The sequence below is a fragment of the Camellia sinensis genome, chromosome 1, assembly GCF_055761805.1.
Source record: "Camellia sinensis isolate YWXY chromosome 1, ASM5576180v1, whole genome shotgun sequence".
NCBI classification, from domain to species: Eukaryota; Viridiplantae; Streptophyta; class Magnoliopsida; order Ericales; family Theaceae; genus Camellia; species Camellia sinensis.
In genome coordinates, this window is record NC_138961.1 from 247,522,576 (window position 1) to 247,536,929 (window position 14,354).

Genomic DNA, 14,354 nt, shown 5'->3' on the forward strand with positions numbered 1-14,354 from the left:
TGTTAAGCCGACATATGATCACCCGCTGAGGTATACAGAAAGTTACAGGTTAAAATAAAGGCTAAGTATATTGTTCATTACTTGTTAAATTTGTAGCAATTTACAAGTAGGTAAGACTAAGATTACCATTTAATACTTGTTGAAACTTAAAGCTTGCAAAAGTTTACATTCCGAAATATATGTTCTATACTTGTTGAAATTTATGAAAAGATTGCAGGACAGTACCTTGCCGAAGTAAAAGTTTTATGGTTATACCCGAGGTATGTAACCCCGAGAAGATTGCACAAAGGAAGCAACATACAAAAGATTTTTTCTAAGTACAAGACTATGCAGAAGCAGTCAACAGAATACCACAAGATCAAAACATCCAGAGGAAGAACTGTTGCAGTTACATATTGAAGAAACCACGTCGGCCAAAAGAAAGAGTTTTGCATTATCCAGAAAGTAAAAAAGTACAAAGTGCAAAGTACAGAAAAAGAAGGAAAAAATACAAAAGGCAATTTTGTCAAGCTTCTTCAATGTTAGCCACTGCAGGGACTGGGACCTCGGACGATTCTGGAGGAACCTCGTCGGCCACTTTTTCCGCTTGTATCTCGGCATCAATCTCTGCTAATGATTCCTCAACACTTCTTTCTATCAGGAGAAGATTGGACGATAGCTCCCCAGTAGCAGTTTCCCTAGTTGCCTCCTTGGCCTCATCACCCTCCTCATCCAAGGTTAAGTCCATAACCTGCTCAGCAGAAGGAGGGGACTTGGCTATGACGGCATCCTTGGGTTTTCTCACCAAGGCTTCTTCGTTGTCCTCTTTATCTTCATCCTCAGCATCAGCATCAGATTCTGATCCACCTTCAGGTGGAGGTGGAGGAAATGGCAAAGGGATGGCATCAGCATTCCGAATGGGCGAGTCAACAGGGAGATCAAGCTTCTTTATCAGGGACATCCAACCTAGGGAAAATCCCCTGTTGCATGCCTGCCTGACTTGAAGCTTATAATCTTCTGCGACGTCGGCCATGCCTTGGGCATAGGCCTTTTCATCGGCCTCTTTGATTTCGGCCTCTTTGGTGGCTAGAGCTTGTTGGAGTTCTTTCTCCGCTTGGGCCTTCTGAACCTCGGCCTCCCTTTTCTCGGCCTCGGCAACTTTTCTAACGGCCTCAGCAGCTTCGGCCTTCTCAAGAGCTAAAGTTTGAACTTTAGTTGCAGCCTCGGCTTGATCCTCCAGTTTTTTCATTTTTGCTTCAAGGGACTTGATCTCTCTCTTCATAGAAGATGCTTCCCTTTTCATATCAACCAACCTTTGACGATTTTCAAAGGATTGCATTGAAAACGAATGGGTATGCTGAATGGCCTGCAGAAAAACAGAAATGTGAGACAGTACTCTCAGTAAAGAACGGAAGAAAAAATCACAAGTACAGACAGAAATACTCACTTGGACGGAGTGTTGGAGCATGAGAGCGTAATTTTCATACTCACTAAGCTTAGCATTTCGCTCCAAGTCATTCGGAAGGAGAAGAGTAGTGCTGAGGGCGACACCAACGTTAATGTCGTCAGCACTTTCACTAGCCATAATGGGCCTATCCTCCAGGGATAGATCAGGGGCCCAGGGGACATCGGGCTTCTTTGAAGCCGAGGTTGTCGCGGACGATGACCTCACCTTCTTCGATTGTGTAGACCCTGAGGGTTGGCCCTCAGCAGACCTCTTGGTTGAAGTAGAGGCTGATTTTTTGCTTTCTGCTAGTTTAGAAATCGGCAGAGCATCCTCAGCCTCGGCATCTGTAACCCTGGCCTTAGGCTAAGCCTTTTTTACTCTCTTTGGTTTGGGTGGGAGCATTGATTGCGTTGGTACGGCTTCGGCATCAGTTGGAAGATCGGCGAGAAGGTCTTGAACGACAGGCCTTGGACGAACCATCTCGGCAGTCTTTACAAGCCTTCGTCGACGTTTACGCTCAGGAATTGGCATTAAGTAGGGGGCCGAGGTTGATGGAAGATCGGCTGGGTCAGATGTGGACTCTTGATCTGTTCGGGATGTGGAAGCAGTTAGGGTCGTGGCTGTGGGTGGAGAAAGACTCTTCTTTCTTTTTCTTGGGACGTCGGGTAAAGTGGATTTGTATATAGGGATGAAGTTTAGTAACAGTGAGGCCTTTCGTTTGTGGATTGGGAGGTTGAGGAGTGTTTTTAGATCTGTTCCTGGGAAGAAGGATTGACGAAAATTTTTCGGTGGCTGATGAAGATCTGCAGGACAAAGAAACAGACATCAGAAACAAAAAAGTATTAAGGACTTAAATAAAAACAACTAAGTGTTGACTCAGGGCTCTTACTCTTGCCCTCTGTAATTGTTCGAGGAAGAGGGTAGAGGTGGACATCTTCATCTGGGCCAAATTCCCAATTTCCAGAAGCAATGAGAAAATCATCTCCAGCCCCCTTGTTGGAATCTGGGAGGTCGGCTACGATTTTGTACTGAGTAGATCTCGGTTTAAGGTAATAAACGAAACCCCTATCCTTCAGGTCAAGAGGGCACATGGTATAGCAGTATTGAAGGTCGGCCAGGGTAATTCTAAGGTTCTCTTGCCTAGCTAAGGCTATAATACCATTGATCACCCTATAGGAGTTAATAGTAAGTTGCATGGGGTTCAGCTTATAGAAATAAAGAACATGACGGAAAAGCGGATGAAGTGGAAGCCGGAGTCCACATTCGGTGAAAGCTACTATAGGGAAGGGCATCGTATGGTCTGTGGGTATGATGGTGTCACTGTCCCCAACCAGTTTAAGATGAACATCGGCTGGGATAGAGAATTCCTGCCTAAAGTATTCAAGTTTTGTTGGGGTATTTACCCTGTGCCTCCACATACCCATTATGTCAATTTAAAATATGTTTCAGAAAATGGGCGTTTTTAGGAGGGGTTACAAAAACCTCGGTAAAGATCTAAGAAATGGCTGATAAGGCTTATTTCAGTTTTTCCTAAATTTGAAGGTTCTACACACAAATCCCAAACCTAAGAACTATAAAGATCAAGATTGAAGGCACAGATCTGGGGCAGATAAAAAAAAAAGAATTAAGAACAGTGGCAAAGAGAATGGTGAAAAAGTATAGAAGTTCAAGGTATAACCGCAAACTCAAGATACAAATAAATCCAAGGCTTCGAACAAAATCAGTAATGGCAACAGGCAGACAAAAGCACAGAAAGAGAAATTGACATTGAAAGGAATGAATCTTACCGGAACAAGTGAAGCCGGGGCAATGTTCGCCGAGCTCAGAAATTGGTTACAATAGCAGAGAAGGCTTCGCAAGAATGAGGGATTAAGAGCAGTTCCAGAAGAGAGATTAAAGCGATGGTAAATTTGGAGAAGAAAGAGCTTTCAGAGAGAGAGAGAACAAAAAGACAAAATGAAAAAGTGAAGGAAAAGAAGAGGCAAAAAAGAGTTTTGTCAAAAATTTGAAACGGCGGCAAAAATAGGGCAATTATTGCGCCTAGAGCAACGCACGCGTCAGACGGCGCAGACGAACGAACAGACAGCTTCCAGGCGCGTCACAGACACGCTCCAATGAGAACAAAGCACGTGAAAAGGAACGGTTAGATATGCATGACAGCTCATGCGCGTGGGAGAGTACGACCAAAGCCTTGTTCTCCGAAGAGAACACGTCGGCTGAAAGTAGATAATCTTGGCTAATCAGTTTTTGAACCATTACTCAGAAAAGAGGTGACAAAATATCGGAATAGGTTCCATCACCTCAAAATGCCGAGGTAATAGAACCTAGGGGGCAGTTGTGGGGATATATTTTCAGAATACCAACACGTGGCATGGTGACGCCGACGTGTCAGCCGAGGTGCCACGTGCCCTGGTAGTTAAGCCGAGGTAATCTCGGAGAAGCCGAGGTCATCTCCGAAGATATCGGAATCCGAAGATAAGGGGCAAGAGTCCTAAGGCAAAGAGGGGACTTAACCAAGATAAGGATAAAGCTCTTAGGGAGTTTATCTTTATCTCTTAAAGAGTCCAGAGTAAACAGTAAATTGGAGTTCATAGAAGTCATACTTCTAGTGGGACTTGGATTGAGTATATTATAAAAGAGAGGCACCCCCGTGGGTCTAAGGTATGCAATTTATGTTTTGAGTATTCAGTTTAATACTTTGAGAGATATACTGACTTGATCGTCGGAGTGCCCCCGGGTGGAAGAACCACTGCCGGAGCTTTTCCTTTCTGTTACAGGTTGCTAAAGCCATCTATTCTACCTGTGCTCTCCAGCAGATCACTAAACGGGCAGTGTGGTCAGATTTTCACCCACACAATTACTTTTTAAGATCCGGATTCATTAAGAACGTCTCAATTATTTTTTTTTTTTCTATACTATAGTGATAAGCTCAAAATTCTTAAATTTTATGTATAAATTTTCAATTTGGAAGGACTTGATTGTCTCAAGAATTTCCACATAAGATGGCAAGTTATTACATTTACTTCACAGTCTCTGCCTTAAAAGTCGTTTGTGGCCGGTGGGATTTTAATTTTTGTGTGGAATTTAATGGCCAGATTTTTTAGATTCTTTCGAAGATCGTTATATAAATAAAAAAAAAATTAATATACATTAATTAAGTTATTATTTATCTTTTTATCATATAATAAAAGTAAATTAACATATTTTAATTGTAAAATTTCTATTACATAATTGATTTAGAATATCACATACACAATGTCATATGATACTCTGAAATAAACGATCCGAAATAAACTAAGGCACCGTTTGGGAAGGAAATGTTGGGCTATTTTAACCAAGTGAGGACAAAACAAGCTAATTAGCCAAGTGAGGACAAAAAGTTGTTTTGGTGCTGGGCAACAATCAAGGGCAACGTAAATTTACGAAATTACCCCACATGAATTATGGGCAACACCTCAGCACATGAAAAGTAAAATAAAAAACTTTTTCCCCAAAAAATCCTTTTCCCAAGAAAAAACAAAGAAAGTTGAAAAAAAAAATTAAAAACATTTTCTTGTTTTTTGTTAAAATATTTTCTAAAAATAAATTCAAACTCTATTTATAAAAATATTTTTAAATATTTTAATTTTTTTGTTATATATTTGGTTATGATTTAAGTGCAGAGTTGTGAAAGTAGTATGGAGTTTCGAGTTATGTGTTTGGTTATGAGTTTTAAAAATAATTTATTAATTGAGTTTTATTTTATGTATTTGGTTACGATTTGAATGTAGAGTTGTTTTCAAATTGAAAATATTAACGTTTTAAATTATTTAAATTTTTACGATTTAAATTTTTTGAATATTTATTTTAAATTTTTGCCAAAGGTAAATTTTTTAGATTATTTATATTATTTAAATATTTAAAATAAAATTAAAATTAAAATTAAATTAAAATTAAAATTAAAATTAATTAAGTTTTGTTTTATGTGTTTGGTTACGATTTGAGTGTAGAGTTGTTTTCAAATTGAAAATATTAACATTTTAAATTATTTAAATTTTTTGAATATTTAAATTATTTAAATTTTTTTGTTAAAATTATTTTTTGAATATTTAAATTATTTAAATTTTTACGATTTAAATTTTTTGAATATTTATTTTAAATTTTTGCCAACGTAAATTTTTTAGATTATTTACATTATTTAAATATTTAAAATAAAATAAAAATAAAATTAAAATTAAAATTAAAATTAAAATTAAAAATAAAAATTAATTAAGTTTTGTTTTATGTGTTTGGTTACGATTTGAGTGTAGAGTTGTTTTTAAATTAAAAATATTAACATTTTAAATTATTTAAATTTTTTGAATATTTAAATATGTAAAATAAAATTGAATAAAATTAAAATTAAATTATTTACAATACACAGGACAATTATTTAAAACCTCACTTTTTATCATTGTACAGAAAATGAAAAGCAAAAATAAAAATAAAAATAAAAAACACATGATAAAACCATTTGCAAAAAAAAAAAAAAAAAGACCTTAAAATACACCGGACAATTATTTAAAACTTCACTTTTTATCATTTTACAGAAAATTTAAAAAAATAATTTTAAAATCAACATAAAAAAACACATGAAAAAACCAAGACCAAAAAAAAAACAAAACAAAACCAAATCAATGTAATAAAAAAAATAAATATTAAAATGACCAAAAAAAACCATTTGGGTCAACAATTCCATAGCACAGCCGCCGAAATAAAAATAAAACTTTTTTCAAAAAAAAAGGGAAAGTGAGTGGTGACGTCACAGTTGGACAAAATTAGTTATAGAGGCAGTTTAGTAATATTACATATGGACACCTCACCAAAAAGTCAAAAAGTCAAAAAAGTCAAAAAGTCCTTCTCAAATCAGACTTTTTAGCCCCAGGTTAAAATAGTCAAAAAAACTAAAAAGCTAAAAAGCCAACCCACTTCCCAAACGGAGGCTAATAGAGTTAGGTCCATTAGTTATTTCTGTACACTCCTATCCTATCCTATCCTAGTGGTGAGAGTAAGCACGGCATAATGTGCTATAAAATGCACTAAAAGATTACTATGACAATCAAATTCTAATGGGCCATTTTTTGATAAGTCCTATTTATAACTGTTTTGTTCCATAAAATCCAAACTGTTTCTGAATATTCCATTAGGTCCATTAATTGTTAAAGGACGAAATAACCCTCTTCGCCTCTCCCGCGTGAAACCGATTCTGCAAAAACCCATTCCTATTTGAAATATTCAATCCACAAAATTTCCAAAACAAAAACTCAATCGACGAAACGATACTGATATTGCCTCCAGTAACCCTAGATTCCTCTTCGTCTCACCACTGCGAAGCTTCACATCGGAAGGAGGGTGCTTCGTCGTTTGAAGATTCTTGTCGCCCCATTGAGTTTATTTTATCCACTGAGTGTGATCCATACCCACCAACCATGACGAACAAAAGTAAGGAATACCATTCCACCTTCTGCTTCTCAATCATAATGTCATCATTGATGTATACATACACCTTCTAGTTTTCGGATTTGAATTTGTAAACATAGATGTTTTCGGAATTAATTTTGTAAAAATATATGATGTGAACATTCACATTAGTGTTGATTACTCGCTAAACTTACAGTAGTAGACACTGATGTGAATATTCACAACAGTGTATAATGATGTGAACATTCACATCAGTGTATGATGATGTGAATGTTCATATTACTATCACTGTTGATATTGTTCATTTTTTATGTCCACAGAACCCCCAAACTTCACTCAACAATGTGATGGAATGTGATGTAAATATTCACAGTGTAACATCAATGTTGGACTTGTTTGTGTTGTTGGGTGTTGTTTGGTGCAGTTGGTTCCCCCCTATGATTTTTAGCAAATTATTACATAATGTGATCACCCATGTAAACATTCACATTGGCCTCTAACTGTTGTAGTTTTCGGGATTTGTTTTTGCACACATGAATGATGTGAACATTCACATTATTATTGAGTACTGGGTAAACTTAGAGTAGTACACACTGATGTAAACATTCACATCATGTGAATGTTCACATTAATGTCAGAACCCCCAAACTTCACTCAATACTGTGATGGAGTATGATGTAAACATTCACATTGTGACATCAATGCCCAAGTTGTTTGTGTTATTGGGTGTAGTTTGGCCCTGTTGGTTCCCCCCTTTGATTTTTAGCAAATTATAACATAATGTGATCACCCATGTAAGCATTCACATTGGCCAGTAAATGTTGTCGTGTTCGAAATTTATTTCTCAAACATGGATGATGTGAACATTCACATTACTATTGATTACTGGGTAAATTTAGAGTAGTACACACTGATGTGATCATGTGAATGTTCACATTAATGTCAGAACCCCCAAACTTCACTCAATACTGTGATGGAGTATGATGTAAACATTCACATTGTGACATCAATGCCCAAGTTGTTTGTGTTATTGGGTGTAGTTTGGCACTGTTGGTTCCCCCCTTTGATTTATAGAAAATTATAACATAATGTGATCACCCATGTAAGCATTCACATTGCCCAGTAACTGTTGTCGTGTTCGAAATTTATTTCTCAAACATGGATGATGTGAACATTCACATTACTATTGAGTACTAGGTAAATTTAGAGTAGTACACACTGATGTGAACATTCACATCATGTGAATGTTCACATTAATGTCAGAACCCCCAAACTTCACTCAATACTGTGATGGAGTATGATGTAAACATTCACATTGTGACATCAATGCCCAAGTTGTTTGTGTTATTGGGTGTAGTTTGGCCCTGTTGGTTCCCCCCTTTGATTTTTAGCAAATTATAACATAATGTGATCACCCATGTAAACATTTACATTGCCCAGTAACTGTTGTCGTTTTCCGAATTCATTTTTCAAACATGGATGATGTGAACATTCACATTAGTATTGATTACTGTGTAAACTTACAGTAATAAACACTGATGTGAACATTCACATCACTGTATAATGATGTGAATGTTCCAATTACTGTCAATGCTGGTTGTTGAATGTTGTTTGGTGCTTCGGGTTCCATCCTCTGTGTTTCAACCAATTACATGTGCTCATTTGAACACACAGGTCTTCCCCATAAAGTTGATGGCAAGCGAAAGTGAGGGGAATCCCGTTTCAAAACCAAGCCTGATCAAACAGCTGTTCTTGAAGAAGTGAACATGAAAAAAGTGAACTACCGGTCAAATATAACTGGATTGGTCAAACTGTTAAAGGATACGAAATTTACAAGTGGCCAATTGAAGTGCCTTAGAAAAACATCGTTCTGGCCATTATTTGATAGCTTGATCAGTAACGAAATCGACCTCAACCACTGCATGAAATATGATGATGTCATTGTACGTATAGTACAAACATTCAAGCAATCTAGTGGAAGGTTTTACATTGGGGATAAGAACATCCAGATTTTTAGAAGCGACGTATCACTGATTTTTGGGGTGGACTGCGGCACCAAGTCGATGGACCTCTCTTATGGTACAAAACCAACAACCGGCATCATACACCGAATGTGCAAGGATGTTAGTCGGTTAAGTGCTGCCAAAATACGAGAAATTCTGAGGGAAGCATTGAAGGGCACAAAAAAACATGACGATGAGGAGGTCGCAAGATTAGTTTGCATGTATGCATGCGTCAAGCTATTCTTTTCTACATTCGGAGAAACAATTGGATGGGTTTTCTACTCATACATGGACCCATTACACAAGATGATCGAGTATAATTGGGCTGAGAGCATCCGGGCAACCTTGATGGGTTCATTGGGCCAAAACTGTGGAAAACCAGGACGAGACACCGGATGTGTGATGTTGTTAATGGTAAATCAAATCTCATACAACTTATTCTATATTTTATATGAACATATACGGGCTCTGAACACTCTGATGTGAATGTTCACATTTCTCAGCTTTGGTGTGGAAGTTGACAACATTGATGAAAACATTCGCATTACTGTTTCAGTAATGTACAAACACACATTGGTAAATGCTGGTGTAAACATTTACATTAACAGATGTGAACATTCACATCAGTTGTACCACTCACATTACCAGATGTGAATATTCACATCAGTAACATCACTCACCATTAGCAAAATGTGAGCATTCACATAGTAATAACACAGACATGAACAGATGTGAACATTCACATCAGTATCATCACCCACCATTAGCAAATGTGAACATTCACATCAGTAATAGCACTGACACTAACAGTTGTGAACATTCAGGTCAGTAATATCACTCACATTAACAGTTGTGAACACTCACATCAGTAGTATCACTCAACATTAGGAAATGTGAACATTCACATCAGTAACATTACTCCACATTAGCGGATGTGAACATTCACATCAACGGATGTGAACATTCACATCAGTTTTAAGTGATGTAAACATTCACATTACTGGCCTAGTGGTGCACTGTGAACATTCACATTACTGCACCAGTGGTGTAAACATTCACATCAATGTTAATTCATATGAATATTCAAATTACTGATATTTGTTATTTGTTTCAGTATTGGCTGTGTGAGCATACAACAATCTTACAACCCCGCAACCCCAATGCCATTCCACGATGCGTAAAATGGGACCTCACAGCCTTACATAGCAACATGAAGTCCATAACTCTGGCTAAGCTAGGTTTAAATGAGGTAGAAGTACAACCAAATATATTGTGCTTATTCACATAGTGAGACGAGGAACTATGTAACTAACATACTGTCTCGAAATGCAGGTATATGGCGGCGAGCTAATGGCATCACCAACTGAAGCGAAGATGTATCGTCATACAAAATTGAATGTGGAGCCAAAACCTGAGATTTTGTCAAGTGCAGTAGCAAATAAAGATGAAAGCAATGAGGATCAAAGCAAAGGCAGTCAACGCAGTGATGACAGGGATGCATTTTCTGTCGATGCAGTGGACCTGAATGATGTTGGACATTATATCAACCCCAGCTGTAGCACCCCCAATGCTGAGAAAGGAATCATCATAGCACAACCAACTGAGCCCGACATTGTGGAAGTACTCATGAAAGAAAACCAAAAAGCTTGGGCTCTTGTACGGCAATGGGAAGCGAAATACAAACAGTTGGAAGAATCATGAGAGTTGAGGGCAAGGGTGATTGCTGGACATGGACATGAAGACTTGCATGGAGTGGAAAGATACAGAAATTCAGCGGCTGACAAAGTTGGTCATCAACTTGGAATGTGAAAAAACAATACTTCAAGACCTTTTTGACGATCAGTCCGTACACATCATCACTCAAGTTGAAGCACAAAAGGCTCATGACAGCCTTAACAACAATCCCACTGCAGCATTGGAACACATTATCAGCCCCCCATCAAGGGTAAAGCGCATAAAGCAGAAGGTAAGGAAAGAACACAGGTTGGACGAGTTTGAATACCCCAACCTGCCTGGTCAGAAGAAAGGGAAAGAGGGAGCCCAACAGAAATCACATGCAGTCCAAATTGCACAAGATTTAGACAAGCAACCACCAAAAAAGCAGCCAACAAAGTCCAAGAAGTTATCCTTGAACAACAAACTAAAGGTCTGGGCTAACATGAACAAACTCAACAAGCAAAAAGTCCAAAATTTGCACAAGAACGGCGGTGATGAGTAAGTGATCTTACATATCCCCAACTGTTTTTTTTTTTTCCCATCATGTTCAGTTCACACACATACTTAATAAATTAGATCATTTCATAAATGTGCAATGTTGACATTAACATTTTCTGTAATCACAATGCACAGGTTGCTAGTGTGGTGAGGGGACTCAAAGACTAAACATGTGTATTTTGATGACATCATACACCTCATCAAGGAAGAATCAATAACCAACAACGTATGGCAACTGTAAATGTGTACAAAACACACACACACACACACACACACACACACACATACACATAGAGTAAAGACACTGTAAATAATGTACTGCCACCCCTCCGGTTCTGCAGGTGATAGATGCTTATGGTGAAATTCTACTTGAACTACAAGGGCTAGTCAACCCAAGTTTGGAAGATTCATCATTCATCTTTACAAGCACATGTTTGGTAACCACTAGACTTTAATTTTGATTATGTTTCAATACATGTGGATGTTATTCTCAGCATTACATGCTTACATTGTTAATTTAAATAATAGGCAGATGTGAATGTTAACAACAACATAAAATGACCTTTGAGAAGATTCACATTGACAGATGTGAACATTCACATCATTCGCATTGAATATTATATGCTTATTATGTTGATAAACTTAAATGATACACACATGTGAACATTCACATCAGTAATATAACTCATAGTAACAGATGTGAACATTCACATCAGCAGTATTACTCACATTAACAGATGTGAACATTCACATCAGTAGTATTTACTCACATTAACAGATGTGAACATTCACATCAGTAACATCACCCACCATTAGCAAATGGGAACATTCACATCAGTAATAGCACTGACATTAACAGATGTGAACATTCACATCAGTAGCATTACTCACACTAACAGATGCGAACATTTACATCAGTAACATCACCCACCATTAGCAAATGGCAACATTCACACCAGTAATATCACTGACATTAACAGATGTGAACATTCACATCAGTAGTATCACTCACCATTAGGAAATGTGAACATTCACATCAGTAACATAACTCCCCATTAGCAGATGAACATTCAAATCATTAACACCAAACATTGATATAAATACTTGGTACATCATTGTATGTCCTTTGTGTGCAGAAAATCATTGAACAGTACCCCCCCCACAAGAGGAATAAACTAATTGATGTACACATCAAGGAGTATCAAGGCCAGAGATTCTTAATCTTCCCAATACACGACAACTTTCACTGGACAATTGTTGTGTACGACGTGAAAGAGAATGTATGGAGGCATTATAACTCACTGCGCCCAAGAGAAGGCATACATGACCCACATATTGACAAAGCACAAATACTGGTAAGTGGCTGACAAAAATAATACTTGTCGTGATGTGTAATATTTGAACTTGGACGTATGCCCTATGTTGGTTGGTGCCTAATATGAAATTTCATTGTTGGCAGAGGGACTACATCACAGCTTTGGTGCACAACATTGGACCGTCATCACCATTATGGACCAATTTATCAAGCCAAAATACTTCGAAAACAATCATATCAGTGGACATCTGTCCTCAGCAAGCATCAAATTCGTAAGCCTAAAATCGATTTCTACACATGTTCCACAACCTTTACCCACCTAAATTTCAAAATCTAACAAGAAGTTTGCATTTTCAGGGTGGATTGTGGGCCTGCAGTTTGTTACATCATGAGGGCGCATGTATATCGTGAAGACATTGTTGCCAGCCTAGATCGCTTTGAATGGTGTCAAATAAGAGACTCATTAGTACACCTTTTTCTGAACCACAGAAAGACAGTGCAATGTGAAAACCTATAGGTGGGGGGTGTCCACCTATCACTGTTACCCAAATCTGTTATCTACATTTAAGACAATTTAGTTTCACTAGCTTAATTGTAAATCAAGTCTATATCACTGCTTGTACAGATACTTTTCAGTCAATATATGTATATGCATTTTCAGGCCTATTTTGCGTTGGTCATGCACATTGAGATTGTATTTTCTTTTTTTTTTTTTGGATACACATGACATGATGTCAATGTTCACATCACAGAATGATCGTACACTTTCTTCTATTTTAAACCATACTACATGGATGTGAATATTGCTTAAAGTGTTCATGTAACACAATATGACAGGTGTGATTATGATTTTCTTAACACAAGTCAATATTCACATCTAACAATTTGATGATGTGAATATTCACATCATAACTTCTGATTATGCGAATGGCAACAATGATGTCATGAATATTCACATCTTATGAGTTGATGATGCAAATGGTTACATTGATGTAAACATTGCTGTTAACAGTAACAACAATGTGAACATTCCCACCACAGAAATGTTTGAAAGTTGAGCAATGTGAACATTCACATAATGTGAATGTTAACAGCATGCATTCATCCAAAACACAACCAACATAAATGTCAGATTGGTACCTTAAAAAAGTAAAAATAAAACACAAATCAAACACTAATGCATTACTATGTTTGCCAACACAACGTAATCTTATAGTAACCCAATGTTTCCCAACACAACACAATCTTATTTCAAAAATGAATATAAGAATCCAATGTAAAATACAATGTTGAAATGAAAAAAGGTACATCTTATATCGGCTCCGTGCATGATTTTCGATTATGGCTCCCCAACTTATCACATCTCTCGCACCTTATTTGCTTCAGTTTCTCACCCCTTGATGGGATCCTATTCTTCTTCGGCCTTCCGGGTGGTCTTTTCACGGTAGGCGGGTATATAGTAAAGTCCGTGGGATCAAAAGGCGGCTTCTCCACCGATGGTATAGGGAATATAGCTCCCGAATAGGCTGCACGATATGTCTCTACATGAAAGTAATGTTCTACACAATCATTGAGATTCTAGCGGCTCTTCTGAATGGCAATAACAGCATGGTCACACGGGAATCCGTTGATTTGCCATTTGAAGCATGAACATGTACGCCTCGCAACATCAACTGTAACCGATGGTATCGAATGAACTTCAAACACATCCTCGTTGGCTTTGCTAACTTGCCAAGACTTGCTGTCATTGAACGAATCCATAAGCCTTGTTTCGAATGTCGGACAAATAATCTCATTCCATTTGTTTGCTTGGTCACGCCGTGCAGACATTTGCCGCATCAACTGAGTACGAATTTTGTCCACCATTTGAGTGATAGGAAGATTACGTGCTTCTTTAATCCAGTTATTAAATGACTCCGCCGCATTGGATGTCATCTCCCCATAACGCATGCCCCTG

At 37.5% G+C, this 14,354-nt stretch overlaps 2 protein-coding genes across 2 annotated transcripts in view; both read left to right on the forward strand.

Annotated features, from left to right (window-relative positions):
- The window catches only part of LOC145823057 (uncharacterized), a 45,723-nt gene extending 35,154 nt beyond the window's left edge, over positions 1–10,569 (forward strand). The window contains exons 2-4 of the mRNA XM_082922025.1: positions 9,372–9,444; positions 9,983–10,117; positions 10,201–10,569. Of these exons, the coding sequence (XP_082778151.1) occupies positions 9,372–9,444; positions 9,983–10,117; positions 10,201–10,569 (577 nt within the window). The remainder of the gene's footprint in view (positions 1–9,371; positions 9,445–9,982; positions 10,118–10,200) is intronic.
- Positions 10,570–10,597: 28 nt separating this feature from the next.
- LOC145823058 (uncharacterized) lies at positions 10,598–12,974 on the forward strand. Its single transcript, XM_082922034.1, has 6 exons — positions 10,598–11,075; positions 11,235–11,308; positions 11,424–11,519; positions 12,219–12,437; positions 12,542–12,669; positions 12,755–12,974. The coding sequence occupies exons 1-6, from the start codon at positions 10,598–10,600 to the stop codon at positions 12,912–12,914; spliced, it is 1,155 nt and encodes a 384-aa protein (XP_082778160.1). The 3' UTR covers positions 12,915–12,974.
- Positions 12,975–14,354: the final 1,380 nt, after the last annotated feature.

Bases quoted from the DNA above. Each gene is read 5' to 3' on its own strand.
- LOC145823058 (XM_082922034.1), top strand. From the start codon at position 10,598: ATGGACATGAAGACTTGCATGGAGTGGAAAGATACAGAAATTCAGCGG. The intron at 11,520-12,218 runs GTAACCACTAGA...CTTTGTGTGCAG, and splicing joins TCTTTACAAGCACATGTTTG to AAAATCATTGAACAGTACCC. The intron at 12,438-12,541 runs GTAAGTGGCTGA...CATTGTTGGCAG, and splicing joins TTGACAAAGCACAAATACTG to AGGGACTACATCACAGCTTT.